At 45.8% G+C, this 27446-nt stretch overlaps 1 protein-coding gene across 1 annotated transcript; it reads left to right on the top strand.

Annotated features, from left to right (window-relative positions):
• Nucleotides 1-327: 327 nt before the first annotated feature.
• LOC142194037 (arylsulfatase L-like) lies at nt 328-26718 on the top strand. Its single transcript, XM_075263065.1, has 6 exons — nt 328-1058; nt 21068-21202; nt 23156-23298; nt 23908-24070; nt 24645-24766; nt 26345-26718. The coding sequence occupies exons 1-6, from the start codon at nt 328-330 to the stop codon at nt 26716-26718; spliced, it is 1668 nt and encodes a 555-aa protein (XP_075119166.1).
• The last annotated feature ends 728 nt before the right edge of the window (nt 26719-27446 follow it).

Below are 27446 nucleotides of genomic sequence, written 5' to 3'. Positions count from 1 at the left end.
TATTCTCTGTTATAGATGTCTTCCTCATTTTCTTCTGGAGAGGAACGGCATAGGGAGTCCGGGTCGAGACGCAGACATGCTCCTTGCAGGGGCTGCAACATCCCCTTGCCGGACGACTACGAGTACTCCCGCTGCCGCCAATGTCGAGGCCCGCAACCGGAGGAGTCCCAGTTCCGGGAGATGATTTCCTGGGTTAAAGAATATGTGGAGGACTCGATGAGGGAAATGAAAGAGTCTATTTCTCACCTCGCCAAGAGGCCACGTTTGGACCCCCCGTCAAGGTCAGTCCCTTTGGAGGACGAATTTTAGGTCTTGGATGAGATCTCCATGGAGGATGAATCGAAGGTTGCTGGTCCCTCTTTTCCTCTGGAAAAAATGCCCAAGCTGTTGAAACTTGTGCGCCCTGATAGAGGCGAGACGTCAGAACAAAGAGGACCAAGATCCTTTAGAGTGGAACCAGCATTGGCAAGATCCATGGAAACTGAGTGGAAGCGGCCTGAAAGATCCTTTCAAATTTCAAGGAGGTTTAGGACCCTCTTCCCGGTGGAAGAAGTGGAAGGAGAAGATTGGTCGGGCGGTGCATCATTTGGCGGTGACGCGGACAGTTCAGATAAGAACTGCTATGAAGGTCTTAGGTTTGATGACGGCAGCTGCAGAGGCAGTTCCATGGGCATTGTGGCACATGCGCCCCCTTCAGAGCGAGATCCTCAAGGTCTGGAGCCGCAGCCCCTTAGGGCTGATGAAGCCTATCCAGTTGTCCATCAGTACCCGTCAATCACTGCTATGGTGGTACCAACCGAAGGACGGGAGGTCCACAGTCCAGCCCGACTGGACCCTGTTGACCACGGATGCGTCCCTCCATGGATGGGGGGCGCATCTGGGGGAGACCCTGGCACAAGGGACGTGGAATTATCGGGAAAGTTCCCAGTCATCCAATTGGCGCGAGTTATGCGCAATTCACCGGGCCCTGCTACACTTCTCCCATCTTCTGCGCGGCAAGGCAGTGAAGATCAGGACGGACAACACTACAGCAGTCCTTTATATAAACAAACAGGGAGGTACGAGGTCGCCTCCTCTTCGAAAGTTAGCGGACCGGATCTTCTCGTGGGCAGAAGTGAATGTAAGCCACCTCAGAGCGGTGCATATAAAGGGACACTTAAATATACTGGCAGACCAGCTCAGCAGAGGCCTCGAAGTTTCCGGCGAATGGTCCCTAAACCAGGATGTCTTCTTACGGCTGACACAGATGTGGGGTCTCCCCGAGGTGGATCTGATGGCCACCCAGTACAATGCCAAGGTGGAGAAGTTTTGTTCCCTCTATCGGGAGGACAATCCCTTGGCAGTAGATGCCCTCTCAATACCTTGGAGGTTCAGGCTGGTGTACATCTTCCCTCCGGTCCCCATGATAACGAAGGTATTGGCGAAGATCAAACAGGACCAGGTATCGGTGATTGCCATCATACCGTTCTGGCCAAAGAGGGCATGGTTTACCCACCTCATGCAGATGAGTCGAGGGAACCACTGGAGGCTTCCGATTCTCCACAACCTGGTAACCCAAGGCAACCGGCTCTGCCAGGACCTGGAGAGGTTCAACCTGACAGCCTGGAGGTTGAACGCACCCTATACGGACATGGAGGATTATCCCAGGCCGTTCTGTCAACACTGGCCTGTTCAAGAGCAGAGTCCACGAACAGGAGCTACCTAAGGATTGGTAGAATCTATCGCCAATGGTGCTTGGTGAACCACCGGATGGGTACATCCTCGGATTCGGTGCTGGAATTCCTACAGAGTGGCCTGGAGAGGGGCCTAACTCCGGCTACACTAAAGGTACACGTGGCTGCTCTCTCTGCCGTATTAGGGATCAGATTGTCTCAGAATCTGCTGATTGGCCAATTCTTAAAGGGGGCCGCGAGGCTTCGGCCATCCATCCAAGCCCCAGTTCCGCAGTAGGATTGGCCACAGTACTTCAGGGGCTGTGTCTAGCCCCATTCGAACCTCTGGAGGAGGTAGGCCTAAGGTTTGTATATTACAAGGTGGCCTTTCTGTTAGCAGTGACCTCAGCAAAGAGGACCGGAGAACTGCAGGCCTTGGGGGCCTTAGAACCATACCTGCAATTTTTCTCTGATAGAGTTCAATTGAGATATCTGCCTGGCTTTGTTCCCAAGGTCCCGTCGGACCGTAATATTAATCATGTGATCTCCTTGCCGACCTTTTTTCCTTCCCCTTCCTCCCAGGAGGAGGAAAGATGACATACATTGGATCTGGTCAGGTGCCTAAGGGTCTACCTAGAGCGAACCAGACCCTGGAGAAGGTCAGAGAATTTATTTGTAAATTTTTCTGGTAGATATAAGGGAGAAAAAGCATCCAAAGCCTCCATATCAAGGTGGATTAAGGAGGCCATTTACCACGCCTTTCAGGCGCAGGGGTTGTCCCCTCCGCAGTTTGTTCACGCCCACTCTATGAGGGCGGTCGCTGCTACTTGTGCGGAGAGGCGCTCGGTTTCGCTGGACCAAATATGTTCAGCCGCGACCTGGAGCTCACAGTTGACATTCATTCGTCATTATAGGCTAAATTGGCGCTCATCGGAAGCGGTAGCTTTCGGGCGCTCTGTACTATCGTCAGTATGCCAGGAGGTCCCTCCCTAGGGGGGGTTTACTTGCTACCTCCCCATACGTTGTGCTGCTGTTTGGCGCAGGGGAATGGAAGATTATGTAGATAATCCGTTTTCCCATAGTCCAAACAACAGCACAAGGCTCCCTCCCATTTGTTTCTTTTCTTTGGTCCTCTTTTAGGGTCCTTCTGGATACTTGAGGACTAACACAGTGGGGGGGAGGTTCTCTGTCCTTTTAAAGGGGAAGGCTGATGTGATTAAAAGTTCCGCCTGTCCTAAATGGCTCACAGGGGCAGGAATACCCCATACGTTGTGCTGCTGTTTGGACTATGGGAAAATAGATTATCTACATAATCTTCCATTCAGTCTCTTCTCTCCTCTGTTAGGAGAGGGGGTAGTATGCAGGATCATTTTGGAAGCAGGTTAGTTTGTACATAATTGCTCAGCGACTTTTCTTATTTTCATTCCCCATCTTCCATAATGAATATATATATATATATTTTTTACTTTTTACCTGTCCCACAAGGGGACTTAAACCTAGGATCTGCTAATCTACACCTCCCCCACCCCGTCCCCAAAACCCCAGTGCAATGTACTGCCATACATTGTGATGCATTACATTGCACAGATCTAGATGTAAGACTGCGGGGATTAAACGTACTGACCAATATATTTTCCCCTTTGCCCTTTCAAGGCACATCCCCAGGACGATAAAAAACAAACAGACTACCATTAACCATTTGTGTGGGTGAAAGTCGGCCACAGCGTATTTATTTATAAAACAGTAGATAAGAACAACGTTGGGTTGTCATGGAAACCAACCCATGGCAACCAAAATGTAAACATCGTTTATAACATCAGGTAATAACAATGTTGGGTTGCCATGGCAACCGTCACCATGGCAACCAAAATGTAAACATAACCCATTGGTAAACATAGACTGGTCAGGAAACAGGTGACCCGGCCCCCTCCCGCGGAGGGGCATCATCTCGCCGTCACCCTACTTCCTGTTCATTACCGCCCTCCAGCTGTGACTGGCATAGAATAGTCGAGGATTGGCTGAAAGAGAAGAGAAAATGTTAATAGGCGAAAAAACAAGACCGCCGACACGCGGCCAAAAGTCACGTAAAGACCGAAGACCAGCAAAGCGCACAAACAGCAAACAACCAGAGCACCACCACCATTTTGAGCATAGTACACTGCTCCAAACTTGACATCGTTAACCTCTTTCATTATATTTTTTTTTTTTCTAATAATTTTTCTTTTTTTTTTTCTTTTTTTTTTTATACATCCGCAAAAATTTTTTTTTTTTTTTTAACCAAAGGACGCAGCACTGCGCCATGGGGAACCATGAAAATCACTCACTGAGCTCCGCAAAACCATATCTCCTTTCTCTCTTTTTTTTTTTTTTTTTTTTTTTTTTTATATATAACACAACCAAAAGGGGAGGGAGGGAGGGAGGGAAAATTCCGGGTGATCCGTCCAGTGCTGAAGGCAGCCGGGAAAGAGACCGAAGGGGCGGAGCTACAACACTAAGACCAGAAGGACTGTACCAACGAGCAGGAACACAGGAGGGGGAGCAGACCATACCAAGCTACCAGCGAACATGTAAGTACATGACATAGGAAGGGAAGAAAGGGAAGGGGATAAGGGTACACATATACTTTTTGAATCCCACCCCACAGTCATAGGTTTGCTCCTGCCGTCCGCAACCTTCCACACTTGCCAATCCAGCGAGAACCATCTATATTTTTTCTATATTTTTTCTGCTGTCCTAAAGCTGATCCTTAAAGATATTGTGAGACAGTTGGACATAAGTCCTTGTCTATGAGTAACCCCATCCCCAAGAAAGATAACTAAAAGTTTTGCATCTGAGTATTGCTACTTGTCTGGCAGAAATACACAGAGAACAATAGTGGTCAATCGAGTCCCCTTGCTACATGTTTGACCCACCATCTTACATGGTGGTAAATGACAAGACTTTGTGCATAAGGTCCAGGTGACAAGAACACTTGTTGACATCCAGTCACCGTGATGATAAAGAACAGGCCTGAGACAATTCAATACCAATGAATATTGATGAATGAGCCTAAGGATGGATCTTCAAAAATAGACGGGTGATGGGTCTGATACTGGCACCACCACCAGTCAGCCATTTTCAGCAGCTGATACACAGAGAAAAGAGCAAGAAGAAGATAGAATTATTCTTATTTCTCGTTCAAGTGAATGGACACTGATTTTCATTATCCTGGTCTGACCACTACACTGAAAACTGAGCTGTCTGCTTCCTGCTCCATTCTCTGCTGCTGAGTATGGCTGATTGCTTAAATAGCACATCAGGTATCAAAACTAACTGTGCTTGTTGCTCGGGAATGCGCTGTCCTGCTGCTGAACTTGTTCCTTACACTGTGTCTGTGATTGTTCCGGCATCTTAGCAGCTCGCTGGGACACCATATAATGTTCAAGTTGATGGCATTGATGATCTGCCTGCTCCGGCATTTCAGCAGCTGTCAAGCTGGCCTGCCGCTGAACTTGTTCCTTGCGCTGTGTCTGTGATTGTTCCGGTATCTCAGTAGCTCGCTGGGACACCGTATAATGAGTGTGTTGTTGGCGTCGATGATCCCCCTGAGCTCCACTTGAGGAGAACTCTGTTGACTTCTGGCTTCCTTCATAGCTCTCGTTGTTTTAGAATTTTGCAACAAATTAGATTTTCTGTTCCCCGTTATGTTTAAAAGTGGCAAACTGCCAATTTGGATTAAAGGTGTTTTCCCATTCAGTGTGTCAGCATGTTGCCCGGAGCAGATCAGATAATATGCAAATGCTAGTACATAATGGACTGAGGGTTAGCTGAGTATTTACCCAGAGAGATAACAGACCTGGCTTTAACAGAACTTGAGATAAGCTGCTGCAAGAGCAGTGTAATATAGCATGTGAACATAAATTCATAACAGTCATAAAGCCATGTCATTTACCGGGATAAAAAGTAGTCTATGTGTTAATTGAGGTTACAAACTATCCATGTGCCAAATTTCATTCAAATCCATTCAGTGTTTTTTGCGTGATTGAGGAACAAACATTCAAACTTTCACATTTATAATATTAGTACGATTTCAATGTTCACTATGTATATTTTCATTATTATTATTATTATTATTATGCTAATATACAGCTTTACAGCATTATCTTGCACACTCTAAGATGTGGTATTCTTGAAATACATTACAGAATCTTGGCATCAATCTGTTTACTGAATGACTTGGATTTTTCTTCTTCCTATAGCATACAAGTTACTTTTATTTTACAGTTATCTTTTTTTTACATAATATTAAATATTTTATTAAAATTTAAAAAAAAAGACAATGCAGAGGATTATATTATATTATAATCCATGGACAGTGTAATAGAACTTTATCTGCATGTAAATTTGCTATTGCTTTGTTAGGTTGCCATCTAGTGGCTGATCAAGCAAATTATGTGGTTTTCCTCTTAACACGTCGACCAGAATTATGCAACCTCAGTTAATATGCTGGCAACATTGTCAGATTCTTAAAAGAGTTATCCATTTTTGGCAAACAAACGTTATAATTTTTTATTTACTTTCAGTGGATACAATCCAGAGAATTGGTGTAGTATGTGTACAGTTCTTAATCTGTACTATCATGTGGCAAGATTGAAGAGGATGGTACAGATGAATATAAACCAGACCACATACAGTAGACTGAGGCATGAAGAAAAGCAAGACAAAATCTTGGAAAAATGATTGCAGTTTCCCTATATGGATTACATTGGAATTGCTGGACCTACATTTGCTTGAGTTATTCCTCTATACCAGTGATGGCGAACCTTTTAAAGACTGAGTGCCCAAACTGCAACCCAAAACCCACAAATTTATCACAAAGTGCCAGCACAGCAAATTAACCTTAATACTGTGCGGATCCATAATTACCGACAATTATGGACTTGCAAAATACGGTCGTGTGAATGCCACCTTACAGAGCATTCAATGATATAAAACAACTTTGTATAAAAGGTAATAGCTTGCATTTGGCATAATTTTGAACATTTAGTGTTCACTACTTACATCACACACGATCTGTTTTATAGTGACCGTGCAATGTTATTACCGCCTGTAATAATATCATATCTTCTATAAAACAGATACTGTATGATATAAATAATGAGGAGCCCCCACACAGTACAATCTGGTCCGCAGTGGCCCCCACACAGTACAATATGTTCTACAGTGGCCCTCACACAGTATAATCTGTTCCACAGATGGGTGCCCACAGAGAGAGCTCTATGTGGCACGTTTGGCTCGCGTGCCATAGGTTTGCCACCACGGCTCTATACCATCCTATACACATGCAAGCCTGAATATATATATTTAACAAGGCTATTTATTGTCTACTTATTGTTTGTTAGATACAACAGTAGGCGAGATATGATACCAGGAAATATCTGCAATATCTGGGTTTTCAACTTCTACTGGATCTTTGGGTCCAGGGGCTCTGGCGGATTTTTAAAACTGAACACCCATGGGCAGAATTATTAGAATGGTCTAAAAGCAAAATTATCTTAGTTACCTGTAGTAACCAAACAGGGCCACACCTCTAATGAGGCGACCGCTTCAGGCTATCAGGAGGGGCCGCATGGAGGGGCGTTGGTCTGTGTGAATTCTGTCATGCCCCAGGCCATTAATATATCCCGCCCCTCCTGATAGTAATGCCCCAGGACATTAGTATATGCTTCACTGTTAACTAGATCGGTGTCTGCAAGACACCGATCTAGTTAAAACTAACCAACTGCGGTTTACAAGACACCTAGAAAACAGACACAAGTCTGCTTCTCTATTTAGGAGGCGCGATGCTATGACGTCAATTAAAAACATCAAGTATACAAGTGTACAAATGTCCAAGGGCCAAATAAAGGGATAACACAACAATGCCTGCTAAATGTACAAAGCTAAGCAAAGTAAAGACTACCTATTTAAATGAGAGACCCCCAGAACGGAAACCTATACGTATTAAAAAAGCTGTTACCTCCAGGAAACCAATGGTGTTAGCAAGTGTTAACCCTTCGAGCACTTGTCTATTTTGGGCCATAAAGGAGTATTCCTATCTCCCAGTTTTATTGAACTGACTCACACTCAGTTTTTTGATGCCAGACTTGGGAGCCCCCACTTTTGTAAAACATTACAATAGATGCTGCAGTCAATATTAACCACAACATCTGACGCTAGGGTCACGCCTGCGTTTGGGTTTCCTGCATCTGGTAGGAGTTAAAAATTGAGCAAACATGCTATTTCTGAGTGAATGATTTCCATAACTTGACATTCATTTGGGGAAAGTTAAGAGTCCCTGATGCACTGATGTGTAACTGCAATGTGATCCAGCCTAGATTTTTGTGAAACCAGTCTTGTGAAAGGTGTTGGCAGCCTTGTTGTTTATGACGCCTGAGGAAAAGTCAGTCAGCTGGTGTATAAGCCAATGAATTGTCAGGGCAGTGAAATCCGGGAAACAACACTGGATCCCGAAGAAGTGTAAGTCATACTCAATAGCAATCTCTGTAGTAGTAAATAGTCTTATGTATGTGAACCTGATTTACATTTACTTAGGGTATCTTTACCTATATATTTTATTTTTGATCTGCCTTTATCTATGTCTTAGTATATGTGAAAGGTAGGACAGTGAAAAAGTAATTGTCTAAAATATTGTCCTAGTGTATGGGACCCTTAAAGAGTTCATCTAGATTTTGGTTTTGGTCGTCTATAGAGATGAGCGAACAGTGTTCTATCGAACTCATGTTCGATCGGATATTAGGCTGTTCGGCATGTTCGAATCGAATCGAACACCGCGTGGTAAAGTGCGCCATTACTCGATTCCCCTCCCACCTTCCCTGGCGCCTTTTTTGCTCCAATAACAGCGCAGGGTAGGTGGGACAGGAACTACGACACCGGTGACGTTGAAAAAAGTAGGCAAAACCCATTGGCTGCCGAAAACATGTGACCTCTAATTTAAAAGAACAGCGCCGCCCAGGTTCGCGTCATTCTGAGCTTGCAATTCACCGAGGACGGAGGTTTCCGTCCAGCTAGCTAGGGCTTAGATTCTGGGTAGGCAGGGACAGGCTAGGATAGGAAGGAGAAGACAACCAACAGCTCTTGTAAGAGCTAAATTCCAGGGAGAAGCTTGTCAGTGTAACGTGGCACTGACGGGCTCAATCGCCGCAACCCAGCTTTCCCAGGATCCTGAATGGAATACACTGTCAGTGTATTCCCGTATACCCGATATATACCCCGATACCCGTTCCAACGGTGTGCCCCCCCACCTTCACCCCAGAAATACCCTGCAAGTCCCCTAGCAATAGAATTGGGGCTATATACACCCACAATTTTTACTACTGGTATACAGTGCCATTGTCTGACTGGGAATTCAAAGAATATATTGGGAATACAAATACCCTCATTTCTTGCTACTGCCATATAGTGCCAGTGTCTGACTGGGAATTCAAAGAATATATTGGGGTTACGTGCACCCACAATTTTTACTACTGGTATACAGTGCCATTGTCTGACTGGGAATTCAAAGAATATATTGGGAATACAAATACCCTCATTTCTTGCTACTGCCATATAGTGCCAGTGTCTGACTGGTAATTCAAAGAATATATTGGGGTTACGTGCACCCACAATTTTTACTACTGGTATACAGTGCCATTGTCTGACTGGGAATTCAAAGAATATATTGGGAATACAAATACCCTCATTTCTTGCTACTGCCATATAGTGCCAGTTTCTGACTGGTAATTCAAAGAATATATTGGGGTTACGTGCACCCACAATTTTTACTACTGGTATACAGTGCCATTGTCTGACTGGGAATTCAAAGAATATATTGGGAATACAAATACCCTCATTTCTTGCTACTGCCATATAGTGCCAGTGTCTGACTGGTAATTCAAAGAATATATTGGGGTTACGTGCACCCACAATTTTTACTACTGGTATACAGTGCCATTGTCTGACTGGGAATTCAAAGAATATATTGGGAATACAAATACCCTCATTTCTTGCTACTGCCATATAGTGCCAGTGTCTGACTGGTAATTCAAAGAATATATTGGGGTTACGTGCACCCACAATCTTTACTACTGGTATACAGTGCCATTGTCTGACTGGGAATTCAAAGAATATATTGGGGTTATAAATACCCTCATTTCTTGCTACTGCCATATAGTGCCAGTTTCTGACTGGTAATTCAAAGAATATATTGGGGTTACGTGCACCCACAATTTTTACTACTGGTATACAGTGCCATTGTCTGACTGGGAATTCAAAGAGTATATTGGGAATACAAATACCCTCATTTCTTGCTACTGCCATATAGTGCCAGTTTCTGACTGGGAATTCAAAGAATATATTGGGGTTACGTGCACCCACAATTTTTACTACTGGTATACAGTGCCATTGTCTGACTGGGAATTCAAAGAATATATTGGGGTTATAAATACCCTCATTTCTTGCTACTGCCATATAGTGCCAGTTTCTGACTGGTAATTCAAAGAATATATTGGGGTTACGTGCACCCACAATTTTTACTACTGGTATACAGTGCCATTGTCTGACTGGGAATTCAAAGAGTTTATTGGGAATACAAATACCCTCATTTCTTGCTACTGCCATATAGTGCCAGTTTCTGACTGGTAATTCAAAGAATATATTGGGGTTACGTGCACCCACAATTTTTACTACTGGTATACAGTGCCATTGTCTGACTGGGAATTCAAAGAATATATTGGGGTTATAAATACCCTCATTTCTTGCTACTGCCATATAGTGCCAGTGTCTGACTGGGAATTCAAAGAATATATTGGGGTTACGTGCACCCACAATTTTTACTACTGGTATACAGTGCCAATTTCTAACTAGGAATTCAAAATGCGCAAGGCTCCCGGAAAGGGACGTGGACGAGGCCGTGGGCGAGGTCGGGGGAATGGTTCTGGGGAGCAAGGTAGCAGTGAAGCCACAGGGCGTCCCGTGCCTACTCCTGTGGGGCAGCAAGCATTGCGCCACTCCACAGTGCCAGGGTTGCTTGCCACATTAACTAAACTGCAGGGTACAAACCTTAGTAGGCCCGAGAACCAGGAACAGGTCTTGCAATGGCTGTCAGAGAACGCTTACAGCACATTGTCCAGCAGCCAGTCAGACTCTGCCTCCTCTCCTCCTATTACCCAACAGTCTTGTCTTCCTTCCTCCCAAAATTCCGAAGCTTTACAGAACAATAACCCAAACTGTCCCTGCTCCCCAGAGCTGTTCTCCGCTCCTTTCATTGTCCCTCAACCTGCCTCTCCACGTCACGATTCCACGAACCTAACAGAGGAGCATCTGTGTCCAGATGCTCAAACACTAGAGTCTCCTCCATCTCCGTTCGATTTGGTGGTGGATGACCAGCAACCCACCCTCATCGACGATGATGTGACGCAGTTGCCGTCAGGGCATCCAGTTGACCGGCGCATTGTGCGGGAGGAGGAGATGAGACAGGAGTTGGAAGAGGAAGTGGTGGATGATGAGGACACTGACCCGACCTGGACAGGGGGGATGTCAAGCGGGGAAAGTAGTGTGGATGTTGAGGCAGGTGCAGCACCAAAAAGGGTAGCTAGAGGCAGAGGCAGAGGTCAGCAGCTTAGGCGAAGCCAGGCCACACCCGGAATCTCCCAAGATGTTCCAGTTCGTACCCAGCCCCGAAAAACTCCCACCTCGAGGGCACGTTTCTCGAAGGTGTGGAGTTTTTTCAAGGAATGCGCCGAGGACAGATATAGTGTTGTCTGCACAATTTGCCTCTCGAAATTGATTAGGGGCTCTGAGAAGAGCAACCTGTCCACCACTTCAATGCGCCGTCATTTGGAATCCAAGCACTGGAATCAGTGGCAGGCAGCAACGGCAGGACAAAGGCCGCCTGCCGTTCACGCCACTGCCACTGCCTCTGCCACTGCCTCTGCCTCTGCCACTGCCACTGCTGACTGTGCTGGCGATGCACTCCAGAGGACGAGCCAGGACACCACTTCATCTGCCTCCGCCACTTTGTTGACTTCTACCTCATCCTCCCCTGGTCCTGTCTTATCTCCTTCTCCTGCACCATCAAAGGCACCATCAGGCGTTTCTTTACAACAACCCACCATCTCTCAGACATTGGAGCGGCGGCAGAAATACACTGCTAACCACCCACACGCGCAAGCCTTGAACGCCAACATCGCTAAACTGCTGGCCCAGGAGATGTTGGCGTTCCGGCTTGTTGAAACTCCCGCCTTCCTGGACCTGATGGCAACTGCGGCACCTCGCTATGCCGTCCCTAGCCGTCACTACTTCTCCCGGTGTGCCGTCCCCGCCTTGCACCAGCACGTGTCACTCAACATCAGGCGGGCCCTTAGTTCCGCGCTTTGCACAAAGGTCCACTTGACCACCGACGCGTGGACAAGTGCATGCGGACAGGGACGCTACATTTCACTGACGGCACACTGGGTGAATGTAGTTGAGGCTGGGACTGCTTCCCAAACTGGCCCGGTGTACCTCGTCTCCCCGCCTAACATTCCTGGCAGGGACACGAGAAGAACACCCCCCTCCTCCTCCTCCTCTACCGCCTCCTCCTCCGCCACCGCCTCCTCCTCCGCCACCGCCTCCTCCTCCGCTGTTAGATTGACCCCAGCTACGAGTTGGAAACGTTGCAGCACTGGCGTTGGTAGACGTCAGCAGGCTGTGCTGAAGCTGATCAGCTTGGGGGACAGACAGCACACTGCCTCCGAGGTGAGGGATGCCCTCCTCGATGAGACGGCAATATGGTTTGAGCCGCTGCACCTGGGCCCAGGCATGGTCGTTTGTGATAACGGCCGGAACCTGGTAGCAGCTCTGGAGCTTGCCGGACTCCAACATGTTCCATGCCTGGCCCACGTCTTCAACCTAGTGGTGCAACGTTTCCTAAAGAGCTACCCCAATGTTCCAGAGCTACTGGTGAAAGTGCGGCGCATGTGCGCCCACTTTCGCAAGTCGACAGTAGCCGCTGCTAGCTTAAAATCTCTCCAGCAACGCCTGCATGTGCCACAACACCGGCTTTTGTGCGACGTCCCCACACGCTGGAACTCAACGTTTCAGATGTTGAATAGAGTGGTTGAGCAGCAGAGACCTTTGATGGAATACCAGCTACAAAACCCTAGGGTGCCACAAAGTCAGCTGCCTCAGTTTCACATCCATGAGTGGCCATGGATGAGAGACCTTTGTGACATCCTACGGGTCTTTGAGGAGTCCACAAGGAGGGTGAGCTCTGAGGATGCGATGGTGAGCCTTACAATCCCGCTCTTGTGTGTTCTGAGAGAATCCCTGATTGACATCAGGGATAACTCAGATCACACAGAGGAGTTAGGGATAGCATCCGATCCGTCACAGCTGGAGAGTAGGTCCACACATCTGTCCGCTTCACTGCGTTTAATGGAGGAGGAGGAGGAGGAGGAGGAGGAAGAAGAGTTGTCCGATGATGTGATGGTGATACAGGAGGCTTCCGGGCAACTTCGAATCGTCCCATTGTTGCAGCGCGGATGGGTAGACATGGAGGATGAGGAGGAAATGGAGATTGAACTTTCCGGTGGGGCCAGAGGAGTCATGCCAACTAACACTGTGGCAGACATGGCTGAGTTCATGTTGGGGTGCTTTACAACCGACAAGCGTATTGTCAAAATCATGGAGGACAACCAGTACTGGATCTTTGCTATCCTTGACCCCCGGTATAAAAACAACATCTCGTCTTTTATTCCGGTAGAGGGGAGGGCCAATCGCATCAATGCTTGCCACAGGCAATTGGTGCAGAATATGATGGAGATGTTTCCAGCATGTGACGTTGGCGGCAGGGAGGGCAGTTCCTCCAGTAGGCGACCAAGTTCTCACCGGTCCACACAAACGAGGGGCACACTGTCTAAGGTCTGGGACACCTTGATGGCACCCCCTCGCCAAAGTGCCGCCACGGAGGGTCCTAGTGTCACCAGGCGTGAGAAGTATAGGCGCATGTTGCGGGAATACCTTTCCGACCACAGCCCTGTCCTCTCCGACCCCTCTGCGCCCTACACGTATTGGGTGTCGAAGTTGGACCTGTGGCTTGAACTTGCCCTATATGTCTTGGAGGTGCTGTCCTGTCCTGCCGCCAGCGTCCTATCTGAGAGGGTGTTCAGTGCAGCCGGTGGCATCATCACTGACAAGCGCACCCGTCTGTCAGCTGAGAGTGCCGACCGGCTCACTTTGATAAAAATGAACCACCACTGGATAGAGCCTTCATTTTTGTGCCCACCTGTGTAAAGCACCCCAACATGAAACTCCATGTCTGTACTCAACCTCTCCAATTCCTCCGCATCCTCATACTCATCCACCATAAGCGTTGCACAATTCTGCTAATACTAGGCTCCCTCCAACATGATTTCCCCCAACTCTGCTGGTTAGAGGCTCCCTCCACCCTGATTTCCACCAACTCTGCTGGTTAGAGGCTCCCTCCACCCTGCTTTCCCACAACTCTGCTGGTTAGAGGCTCCTTCCACCATGAATTTGCCCAAACTGGGCTGTTTAGAGGCTCCCTCCACCATGAATTGGTCCAAACTGGGCTGGTTAGAGGCTCCCTCCACCATTAATTGGTCCAAACTGGGCTGGTTAGAGGCTCCCTCCACCATGAATTTGCCCAAACTGGGCTGTTTAGAGGCTCCCTCCACCATGAATTTGCCCAAACTGGGCTGTTTAGAGGCTCCCTCCACCATGAATTGGTCCAAACTGGGTTTTTTAGAGGCTCCCTCCACCATGAATTGGTCCAAACTGGGCTGGTTAGAGGCTCCCTCCACCATGAATTGGTCCAAACTGGGGTGGTTAGAGGCTCCCTCCACCATAAATTGGTCCAAACTGGGCTGGTTAGAGGCTCCCTCCACCATTAATTGGTCCAAACTGGGCTGGTTAGAGGCTCCCTCCACCATTAATTGGTCCAAACTGGGCTGGTTAGAGGCTCCCTCCACCATGAATTTGCCCAAACTGGGCTGTTTAGAGGCTCCCTCCACCATGAATTTGCCCAAACTGGGCTGGTTAGAGGCTCCCTCCACCATGAATTGGTCCAAACTGGGGTTTTTAGAGGCTCCCTCCACCATGAATTGGTCCAAACTTGGCTGTTTAGAGGCTCCCTCCACCATGAATTGGTCCAAACTGGGGTGGTTAGAGGCTCCCTCCACCATTAATTGGTCCAAACTGGGCTGGTTAGAGGCTCCCTCCACCATTAATTGGTCCAAACTGGGCTGGTTAGAGGCTCCCTCCACCATGAATTTGCCCAAACTGGGCTGTTTAGAGGCTCCCTCCACCATGAATTTGCCCAAACTGGGCTGGTTAGAGGCTCCCTCCACCATGAATTGGTCCAAACGGGTTTTTAGAGGCTCCCTTCACCATGAATTGGTCCAAACTTGGCTGTTTAGAGGCTCCCTCCACCATGAATTGGTCCAAACTGGGGTGGTTAGAGGCTCCCTCCACCATTAATTGGTCCAAACTGGGCTGGTTAGAGGCTCCCTCCACCATTAATTGGTCCAAACTGGGGTGGTTAGAGGCTCCCTCCACCATTAATTGGTCCAAACTGGGCTGGTTAGAGGCTCCCTCCACCATTAATTGGTCCAAACTGGGCTGGTTAGAGGCTCCCTCCACCATGAATTGGTCCAAACTGGGGTTTTTAGAGGCTCCCTCCACCATGAATTGGTCCAAACTTGGCTGTTTAGAGGCTCCCTCCACCATTAATTGGTCCAAACTGGGCTGGTTAGAGGCTCCCTCCACCATGAATTGGTCCAAACTGGGTTTTTTAGAGGCTCCCTCCACCATGAATTTGCCCAAACTGGGCTGTTTAGAGGCTCCCTCCACCATGAATTGGTCCAAACTGGGTTTTTTAGAGGCTCCCTCCACCATGAATTGGTCCAAACTGGGCTGGTTAGAGGCTCCCTCCACCATGAATTGGTCCAAACTGGGGTGGTTAGAGGCTCCCTCCACCATTAATTGGTCCAAACTGGGCTGGTTAGAGGCTCCCTCCACCATTAATTGGTCCAAACTGGGCTGGTTAGAGGCTCCCTCCACCATTAATTGGTCCAAACTGGGCTGGTTAGAGGCTCCCTCCACCATGAATTGGTCCAAACTGGGCTGGTTAGAGGCTCCCTCCACCATTAATTGGTCCAAACTGGGCTGGTTAGAGGCTCCCTCCACCATTAATTGGTCCAAACTGGGCTGGTTAGAGGCTCCCTCCACCATGAATTTGCCCAAACTGGGCTGTTTAGAGGCTCCCTCCACCATGAATTTGCCCAAACTGGGCTGGTTAGAGGCTCCCTCCACCATGAATTGGTCCAAACGGGTTTTTAGAGGCTCCCTTCACCATGAATTGGTCCAAACTTGGCTGTTTAGAGGCTCCCTCCACCATGAATTGGTCCAAACTGGGTTTTTTAGAGGCTCCCTCCACCATGAATTTGCCCAAACTGGGCTGTTTAGAGGCTCCCTCCACCATGAATTTGCCCAAACTGGGCTGGTTAGAGGCTCCCTCCACCATGAATTGGTCCAAACTGGGGTTTTTAGAGGCTCCCTCCACCATGAATTGGTCCAAACTTGGCTGTTTAGAGGCTCCCTCCACCATGAATTGGTCCAAACTGGGGTGGTTAGAGGCTCCCTCCACCATTAATTGGTCCAAACTGGGCTGGTTAGAGGCTCCCTCCACCATGAATTGGTCCAAACTGGGCTGGTTAGAGGCTCCCTCCACCATGAATTGGTCCAAACTGGGTTTTTTAGAGGCTCCCTCCACCATGAATTTGCCCAAACTGGGCTGTTTAGAGGCTCCCTCCACCATGAATTGGTCCAAACTGGGCTGGTTAGAGGCTCCCTCCACCATGAATTTCCCAAAACTTGGCTGTTTAGAGGCTCCCTCCACCATTAATTGGTCCAAACTGGGCTGGTTAGAGGCTCCCTCCACCATGAATTGGTCCAAACTGGGGTTTTTAGAGGCTCCCTCCACCATGAATTGGTCCAAACTGGGGTGGTTAGAGGCTCCCTCCACCATGAATTGGTCCAAACTGGGGTGGTTAGAGGCTCCCTCCACCATTAATTGGTCCAAACTGGGCTGGTTAGAGGCTCCCTCCACCATTAATTGGTCCAAACTGGGCTGGTTAGAGGCTCCCTCCACCATGAATTTGCCCAAACTGGGCTGTTTAGAGGCTCCCTCCACCATGAATTTGCCCAAACTGGGCTGGTTAGAGGCTCCCTCCACCATGAATTGGTCCAAACGGGTTTTTAGAGGCTCCCTTCACCATGAATTGGTCCAAACTTGGCTGTTTAGAGGCTCCCTCCACCATGAATTGGTCCAAACTGGGGTGGTTAGAGGCTCCCTCCACCATTAATTGGTCCAAACTGGGCTGGTTAGAGGCTCCCTCCACCATTAATTGGTCCAAACTGGGCTGGTTAGAGGCTCCCTCCACCATGAATTGGTCCAAACTGGGGTTTTTAGAGGCTCCCTCCACCATGAATTGGTCCAAACTTGGCTGTTTAGAGGCTCCCTCCACCATTAATTGGTCCAAACTGGGCTGGTTAGAGGCTCCCTCCACCATGAATTGGTCCAAACTGGGTTTTTTAGAGGCTCCCTCCACCATGAATTTGCCCAAACTGGGCTGTTTAGAGGCTCCCTCCACCATGAATTGGTCCAAACTGGGTTTTTTAGAGGCTCCCTCCACCATGAATTGGTCCAAACTGGGCTGGTTAGAGGCTCCCTCCACCATGAATTGGTCCAAACTGGGGTGGTTAGAGGCTCCCTCCACCATTAATTGGTCCAAACTGGGCTGGTTAGAGGCTCCCTCCACCATTAATTGGTCCAAACTGGGCTGGTTAGAGGCTCCCTCCACCATTAATTGGTCCAAACTGGGCTGGTTAGAGGCTCCCTCCACCATGAATTTGCCCAAACTGGCCTGTTTAGAGGCTCCCTCCACCATGAATTTGCCCAAACTGGGCTGGTTAGAGGCTCCCTCCACCATGAATTGGTCCAAACTGGGGTTTTTAGAGGCTCCCTCCACCATGAATTGGTCCAAACTTGGCTGTTTAGAGGCTCCCTCCACCATTAATTGGTCCAAACTGGGCTGGTTAGAGGCTCCCTCCACCATGAATTGGTCCAAACTGGGTTTTTTAGAGGCTCCCTCCACCATGAATTTGCCCAAACTGGGCTGTTTAGAGGCTCCCTCCACCATGAATTGGTCCAAACTGGGGTGGTTAGAGGCTCCCTCCACCATTAATTGGTCCAAACTGGGCTGGTTAGAGGCTCCCTCCACCATTAATTGGTCCAAACTGGGCTGGTTAGAGGCTCCCTCCACCATGAATTTGCCCAAACTGGGCTGGTTAGAGGCTCCCTCCACCATGAATTGGTCCAAACTGGGTTTTTTAGAGGCTCCCTCCACCATGAATTTGCCCAAACTGGGCTGGTTAGAGGCTCCCTCCACCATGAATTGGTCCAAACTGGGGTTTTTAGAGGCTCCCTCCACCATGAATTTGCCCAAACTCTGCTGGTTAGAGGCTCAATCCACCCTGATTTTCAAAACAAATGTTGGTGCCAACCTCAACTTACTACAAGGGCCAAATTCACTGCTGGTGACAAGCTCTCCTCACTGCAAGTGCCAAATACACATGTTTCAAGGTGTTTTCCTACTGTCAGAGAGGTGGTATTGAGTGTGTAAAGTGTGTAGTTGTTAGGCTGTGATGTTGGGGTAATAGAGGGTCTTTGGTGTGTTAGATGCCCCCAGACATGCTTCCCCTGCTGTCCCAGTGTCATTCCAGAGGTGTTGGCATCATTTCCTGGGGTGTCATAGTGGACTTGGTGACCCTCCAGACACGGATTTGGGTTTCCCCCTTAACGAGTATCTGTTCCCCATAGACTATAATGGGGTTCGAAACCCGTTCGAACACACGAACATTGAGCGGCTGTTCGAATCGAATTTCGAACCTCGAACATTTTAGTGTTCGCTCATCTCTAGTCGTCTATACTTAGGATAGGCCATCAATATTCGATCTGTGGGAGTCCACCATCGGAGAGCCCCATAGAGTTGCAGCTCGGGAACACCACCGTTCTTGGAAATGCTTCATGCCTGGAGCTACATTGCTCATTCTTTGTATAATTTGCAGTGGCAGGGTTTTTTTTTTTAATACTATAACACTATCCCATAATCTTAAAGGCATAGTGTGACACATTTAGGCCATGCCCCCTTTTTCTGATAATTCACATCCATTTGTCTAACAATTTGAAACATTTCAGCCTAAATCAATTGTTCAAAGAACCTCGATGCGTTGCCACCGTTCTTTTTTCCCACAGAGTTTTTTTGATATACGCTCCTATTCTCTTCAATGGGAAAGACATAGAGAGCGGAGAGTTGTAGTACAGCTATCTGTGGCACTGCTATCAAAGTGAATGGGTGTATGGGTTTGTATATTCACCAAGTGACACCCCTATATTCAGACTGTCTGAAGTCAAAATCAGCAGTCTACTCTGACACTCATGATTAAATCTTCATTTCAGAAAGAAGAATGGCATTTACAAGATGGCTTATGTAAGTACCCTTGAGCAGTTATCTATCATTTTTAATGTATGATATAACTCTTTGCAATATGTGTATATTTAGCAATAATTCCGTATATAAAGAACGTGGTGTCCCATAGCAAACATTAGGCATCTTATAGAGGACCTTTCTACACCTCCGCCAACTTCAGCTCTTATTATCTGTTAATAGCTTTTGCTCCGTTCATTCTGGCACAGTTGGAATTTTTCCTCTAGCACCCACTGTTCCTGAGCAATCAATGCTGTTAGTTTTGGTGCCTGATATGTCCCCATTTCATTTTTATGAGATGAACATTCAGCATTATACAGATCTATGGTACAATAAGGTTGATTGACCAGATCCCTATGGGAGATCTGGGTACTCTACTTATAATTCATAGGACCAACAAGTTCATCTGAATGAGACTAATTCTGACTTAATAGTAGGCACAAGCAATGTGACTTCTCTTTTCCTTATCTTTTCATTAACTATCAGACAGACAGCAGCAGCAACACCATAGACTAAGAGGGCTTGTTATCTGTTATCCATTCTGTAACATACTGTGGTCATGAAAAAAAAAAGTTGCCTCCCCATAGTTGGCTGTTCTGACTACTACAAAGCTGGAAAGAAATACATTCAGAAAACGCACATCGGAGTACAAGAAGCTTGTGAAGGGCCGAGTCTATTGCACCATTTTCTATAGGCTTGGAAGATGTTAATGGAGAAAGTCTTACACCTTGCACTCAAATTTGTGGAACTATAACTGAAACCAATATTGTCTCTGGATTTGAGTAATATGTGCTTTGGGTAATAGACATATAACTACTATGTGGCATGCTGAAGTACAGAACCAAATTTTCTTAGTTGTCCAAAACAACGAATGACATCACAGCCTTTATTATGTACTAGCCTCTGCCCGCGACTTCGTCTGCGTGTTGTTGGCTTCGATGATCCGCCAATATTAAGCAAATTGCTGCTGTCTGTGGTTTGCCTGCTCTGACGTTTCGGCAGCTCTTAAGCTGTCCTGCTGCTGAACTTGTTCCTCATGCCGTGCTACACAGTTACTAACTTATCCCATCAGAACTCGTAACGTTGCTCACACACTCACTAATACGCTCCATCTTGATATTATCTGTGTCCTCTGTAGTATATTATCAGGTGACATTCATCGTGCGGGCAGTGCGCAGCGAGCACACAGATCCCATTATAGTCTATGGAGTCCATGTGCCTAACTGCACAGCGCTTGCATTAGCGTTGGTATTCCGTTCGGGGGGGTGGGGTTCATGCGGACTCCTTCTGGACAGAAGCCGAACGCTAATGTGAACCGGGTATTAGTTCTCATTCAAGTGAAGTTGTGTTGATGTGTAATACTGTGGTTTGCTCACTGCACAGGGCGTGCCAGGGGTCAGATGTCCACTGACTTGATATTGATGACCTATCCTAATATTTTTAGTCTAGAAAAAACATTTCAAGATCGATGGGCAATTCTCCAACTCTTAGTCACATGACCGATCTCAGATATTGCTGCTTGTGCTCAGAGTAGAATGAAGTGGATCACATGACGAAGAGTTGGAATGTCGGCAAAGCAGGCTAAACTAGCTATGACCTCCAATTCCCCAGCAGTGCTGTGATAAATCACTATCAGTAATCACGGGACCATCTATATTAGTATGCTGACCTCCATCATGTTGTAGTGTATACACTACAAAAAATATTTCTTGCACCCATCATCCCTTTTAACCAGTGTTTGTTTGGACTATGTAGATGGATAGACTTCTGTGGGAATCAAGAAACTGGTTTTGTAGTAACATGAATTCTACTGTGCAGTTATATGACCTTAAACTTTGTCTGTTTTAGGAATTTTCTGGCTATCTTGTATTTATTTGGCAATAGACATATAACAGCATCAAACCCTAAACCCAGCTTTGTGCTAATGCTTGCTGATGATCTTGGCATTGGAGATATTGGATGCTACGGGAATGACACTATAAGGTACTTTTTTTTTTTTTTGGAGTATTATTCTTGATTCAATTTTTTAAAATCAGGGATTAAAAGTTAGATTTTATTGCAACCTCGGAGCAATGCCAGCTTTTATTCTACATTGAATGTTCTCTACACAACTCATTTAAAGACGACCTTTCATCAGATTGGGCGCAGGCAGTTCTATATACTGCTGGAAAGCTGACAGTGCGCTGACAGTGCTGCTTTTTCCCATTCATTTCTATGGGGAGCGCACGTATGCCAGCTCCCATAGAAAGCAATGGGACCTGCTCTTAAACGCTGCTGATTCGGAACGTCTACACGTTCAAAATCAGACAGCGTATCCTCCGTCTGAAGGGGCCCTTAATGTCCAGAGATGACACTGAGCTGTAAGCCCCACCCTTCTGCCTTCTGACAGTGGGGAGATATCAGTGCCAAAATTAGTGGCATTTTCCAGCACCGTGGAAAAAACGTGCAAAAGTATTCAGCCCCCTATACTCTGATAACAGTAAATAAAATCCAGTGCGCGCAATTGCCTTCAGAATTCACATTAGTTAATAGAGCCCAGCTGTGTGTAATTTAGTATCAGTATAAATACACCTGTTCTTTGAAGGTCTCAGTGGTTTGTTAGAGAACACTAGTGAACAAACAGCATCATGAAGACCAAGGAACTCACCAGACATGTCAGAGATAAAGTTGTAGAGAAGTTTAAAACAGAAGTTTGAGCATCCCAAGGAGTGCCAAAAATGGAAAGAGTATTCTACAACTGCAAACTTACGAAGACCTGGCTGTCCATGTAAACTGAAAGATTGAGCAAGGAGAATACTGGTCAGAAAAGCAGCCAAGAGGCCCATGGTTACTCTGGAGGAATTTCAGTCATCCACAGCTCAGATGGAAGAATCTGTCCACACAACAGCTATAAGTCGTGCACTCCACAAATATGGCCTTTATGGAAGAGTGGCAAGAAGAAAATCATTGTTGAAAGAAAGACATAAGAAGTGCTGTTTGCAGTTTGCCACAAACCACATAGGGGAAACTGCAAACATGTGGAAGACGGTGCTCTAAGTCCAAAGTTCAACTTTTTGACCCTGAACACACTATCATGCTGCGGAGGATGCTTTTCTTCAGCATGGACAGGGAAGCTGGTCAGAGTTGTTGGGAAGATGGATGGAGCTAAATACAAGGCAATCATGGAAGAAAACCCGTTGGAGACAACAAAAGACAATGACCCTAAACATAGTTTAGATAAAATAATAGTCGTGTTAGAATGGTCCAGTCAGAGACATACCCCAAAAGACTTGCTGCTGTAATTGCAGTGAAAGTTGGCTCTACAAAGTAAAGTTGTTTTATTTAATTAAAATGTTGAAATTCAGGTATCATTTCTGTTCCACTCCATAATTATCTGCTGCTTCGTGTTGGTATGTCCCTTAAAATCTCAACAAAACATATTTAAGTTTGTGGTTGTAAGCTGACAAAATGTGAAGAAGTTCCAAGTATGAATACTTTTGCAAGTCTCTGTATCCAGCAAATAGAGTTTAAAATGATATAGTTGGGAAAGCTCCGTTAGGCACACTTTACTTGTTGCAGATTGTGGATTGCGCAGAAGAGAGAAGTATACACTTTCCCTTTGTATTTCCCATTCCTTTTGTAGCTGCACCTGGGTTTTGCTCTTTTTGAGCAAATGTATAAAAGCCTTCTCCATCTATATACCATACAAACACAATAACTAAACCCTACCGGGCAATTTCCTTTTGTTTTTGTGTGGGATTAAAGAAATTGAAAAGGCTATCACACTTGAATGTCATCTCATTTCTATGTTTTCCATGCTTTCTAGCCTTCCATGTGGCAGTAAATTGCAACAGTACTTTTACAGATCTCATTTTTTTTCTTTAGTTAGTTTTTATTATGTGTTCTATGTCCTTCCTCTATTTCTGTATAGTTTAATCACTTACATCATTGAATATTTTTGTCAGGTTCAATAGTCAATGCTATTGATAATGCTGGATTAAAGAACAACACAATGGTGTATTTTGCCTCTGACCATGGAGGACATTTAGAGGCTACAGATGGCAAATTCCAAACTGGAGGATGGAATGGAATTTATAGAGGTGAGGAAATCTTTCATAGGGTGATATAATACATATCTGTATTAAAACAGTCATAGGGTCATGTAGAAGGTGTGATTGGTGGATGGTATAGAGATTAAGGCTCCCTCAAAGCAGCATCTAATTTATCGCTGTGCCTCTTTGGTACTGACCTGCTCCCTGTATGAACAGTAAGTCTGTAGCCTATAGTAACTCAGCCATTCCCAAGAGTCAATTCAGAGGTTGAGCCAGAAAATAGCTCATAATCAGATTTACTGTATATTGCTTCAATTTAATGTAACATCTGTCATACACAACGCAAACAAACCTACATATCGTAGTGTATCAAATTCAAGACTACCTGGTAAAATCCCAACATCATTGCAAACAAAGGCCTCTGAGAAGGTCAGGCATGATGTTAAAGGGAGCGCCACCTATTGGGCTCCATGACTGAGGCTCTGTCTTCCTAATTACATCATGGAAGATAGACTTGCACATCCTCAGTGAGCGCCCTCTATTGGAGTGCATGACTGAGACACTGGCATCCTAATTACATCATGGAAGTCAGATTTGCATATTCTTCCCAAATTCAAGTAGGGCATGTAAAAAATGTTTTTGATGTAAAATTTCCAGGTGGAAAAGCTATGGCTGGCTGGGAAGGCGGTATCCGAGTGCCAGGGATATTGCGATGGCCTGGTGTGATTCCTTCTGATATAGAAATTGATGAGCCCACAAGTCTAATGGATATTTATCCAACTGTGGTCTACTTGGGTGGTGGAGAATTACCTAATGACAGGTCAGTGTTAGAATGTCATTTTTGTCTATTTTTGCAATCTTAGTACAGGCCATCAATTTCTGATTGGTGGAGGTCTGACTCTCAACACCCCCGCATTGGCCATGGTGGTTGTGCAAGTGCCGCAGCTCCTTCAATGTTTACACTGCTCTGTCCTCATGCTCACTGTCTACTTAGTACCAGTGATGTATAGTATTGCAACTATGTCCCATTCGGGTGAAATGAACCAAGCTCCACCACCATCACTTTTGCTAAGTAGAAGGCAAGTATACACTACAAGTATTGCCATCACAATACAGGTACTAAAATGTGGCCACATTACATCTATCTGAATAACGTCTAAGGATCTAAACTGAGTTTGATGTTACAGAACTCGGCTACCTTAAAGGGGGAAGGGGGTCTGTCACCAGAACCCAGCCCCACAGATAGATAAGAAATACACATATAGAAAAATTGTGCTCACAGCTCCATGATTAAGAGGTTTGACCCCTTAAGCTCCCCATATAAATAACTGGTGTCTTGTTTAATTAAAGAAAAAACCTATAGATATTTACATTAAAATTTTCTGTTACATTAGAATCATTGATGGAAGGAACCTGATTCCTCTAGTCACAAGACAATCTGCACACTCAGAACATGAGTTTCTGTTCCATTACTGTGGCCAAAACCTACATGCGGTCCGCTGGCATCAAAAAGAGAGTAAGTGCTTTATTTCATGTTTACTATCATATGTGCTTGGTCTGTGTTAGGCTATTCACGCGTCTGTAATTTACCTATGCTGTCTACATCTTTTATGGGTGGCATACATGTAGGGCGGGTTCACACCTGCGCCCGGTCTCCGCTTTGCAGGTTTCCCTCTTGTGCCCAAGAAACTGGACAGGAGACGGAAACCGGCAGTCAGTTTTCAAATCCATTCACTTGAATGGGTTTACAAAGTGACCACCCGTGTGCGTCTTCTGACTCTCCACAGCGAAACGGTTTTTTTAACCGGAAACAAAGTCGGACATGCAGGACTTTATGTCCAGTTTTAAAAAAACGGTTTCGCAGCGGAGACCAGAAGACGCTCACGGACGGTCACTGACTGCCGTCTCCTGTCCAGTTTCTCAGGTAGAAGATGGAAACCCACAAAGCGTAGACCAGGCGCAGGTGTGAACCCGTCCTTAAATGTATTTATTTAGACTTCAGGTTTTTTTATTCATGGACCTTGGACCAAGCTAGATTTTTTTTTTTGCTGTTCCGTGATTATCACACGACCACAAATTGGTTTTTTTTTAGCTTTACTGTGGTGAACAGTTTGTACGCTCTGCTCATTGAGGTTTTCTCTAGTTGTAACCTACACACACAATGTGGATAGACTAATGGACCGTCTCTTACAGATGACCAGTGGTGCTCCTGTACTAGTAATAGATTGTTCACAATCAGTGCAAACTAAACTGATCTTCAGAGTGGACTAAATCATTCAAGATGAGGCCCCATGTTGTGGAAATACAGCTTTTTTTTGTTGAAAATGTTGTTACATCTTTTGATCCAAAGCCAGGAGGGGATTGAGCAAAAGGTAGAAGTATAAGAACGTCCTATACGTTTTTTTATTCCGCTAGCAGCCATTCTAGTCTTTGGCTCAAAAAATCACAGCAAAGTCTGCAACAAAAAAGTTGCATTTCATAATGAGATAAATTGAAAATTATTCCCTAAACTAACACCCCCTTACCCTCTACCCCCATCCCCTGCTGCCTAACTTTTAATAGGCTTAATTAAAAAAATAATATATAGCTACCTACATAGCTAGAGCGGTCCAGGCACATTTTCTGATGATCTGGTGACGTTTCGTTTCTGCATTTCCGGAAAGGAGGCGTCACCTACACTCCCCCATCATTCTTACCAATCTTCAGCCTTCTAGCATGATGCATCTCTTCCTACGCTTATGCCGGCACCTGCACAATAGAGATTTATTGTACACTTTCCCGCATGCACAAGAAGTCCACAGAAAAAGATGCCGATGGGATCGAAGAAAACTCATTTCCAGGACACAGAAGACAGGTAAGTATGATAGGGAGAGGGTGGGCTGAGTTAGTTAGGTAGATAGATGTAGCTAGAGATCCAAGGCCATCTAGGGAAACAGGGTGGGGGAGGGAGTGAGGGGGGTCATGGGAGTTGTATTCTAAGACAGCAGGAAGCTAGGAAAGCATCTAAACAAATGCAGAGGATGCCAGGGATTCCCAGAAAGTCAGAAATCACTCAAAACACTGCTAATGCTGCATTTATATGTTGTTTTCCTAGGTGGTGCTATATGGAAAGCTCACTACATGACTCCAGTCTTTTTCCCTGAAGGTGCGGGGAGATGCTATGATACTGTAATCTGTGCTTGTGAAGGAGACAGGGTTGCTCACCATGAGCCTCCATTATTATTTGAATTATCCGCTGATCCTTCAGAGTCCAACCCTCTTGACCCTCATGTGGACCCCCAATATAAGACTGTACTAGACCGAATAAATACGGCAGCGGCAGAGCATCAGAAAACCATCAATGTGGTGCCTCAGCAGTTTTCTTTCCTCAATAACCTATGGAGGCCCTGGTTACAGCCATGTTGTGGGACCTTTCCTTTCTGCTGGTGTGATAAGGAAGAAGGAAATGCAACAGAAATCCTCCAGTGAGGTCTTGTGAGGAAATCTTTGCCATACACTCCTTCTGGAAGAGATATAATATGTTTTAGGACTTCTAGAAGACTTCAAAGTTTTTCAGGTTTCAGAAAATATGAACATTATACAATTTTCCAATACGCTATCTTTATCAATTATTCACAGTTTTATAGATCTTTGCTTGTTGTCATTTTTTGTTTACTTTCAGTGGATGAAAATCAATGTATGATCACGTGATGGACGTCCGTGGTCATGTGATGGACAGGCCATAGTCATGTGATGGACACACGGGAATACAGCTTGATAGCTGTGATTGTAACAAACTCTATACTCTATTTATGATTCACACCTGAACTGCGTTCAACCATCTGAATGTGTAAATGCTCCCTAATTTCTATTGCTGGGTGATTATGATTAAAATCACAAAGAATTTAACATTTTACCTCAATTATGATTAACCCTACTCGCACTGTGCCATACGTGACATATATGCTAAATTAAGTAATACGTAAATAAATAAATAAAATGGGTATTATTGTAATCACATTGATTTACACAATAGAGGTCCCATATGAATTTTTTAAAATTTGTTTGTAATGTATCAATTGCCGAATGTTCTCTGAGGGGACAGGAGTTATGTGGGGGCTACATGAGTGGATACTATGTTGTCTGAGCTATTTCGGCAGACATTACATTACATGAGGGGGGGATACTTGTATGTATAAAAACGGCCCTGCTTCTAC

The sequence above is a fragment of the Leptodactylus fuscus genome, chromosome 2, assembly GCF_031893055.1.
Source record: "Leptodactylus fuscus isolate aLepFus1 chromosome 2, aLepFus1.hap2, whole genome shotgun sequence".
Classification (NCBI taxonomy): Eukaryota; Metazoa; Chordata; class Amphibia; order Anura; family Leptodactylidae; genus Leptodactylus; species Leptodactylus fuscus.
Note: the sequence above shows the minus strand (reverse complement) of the source record. Positions and strands in the feature narration are given on the sequence as shown.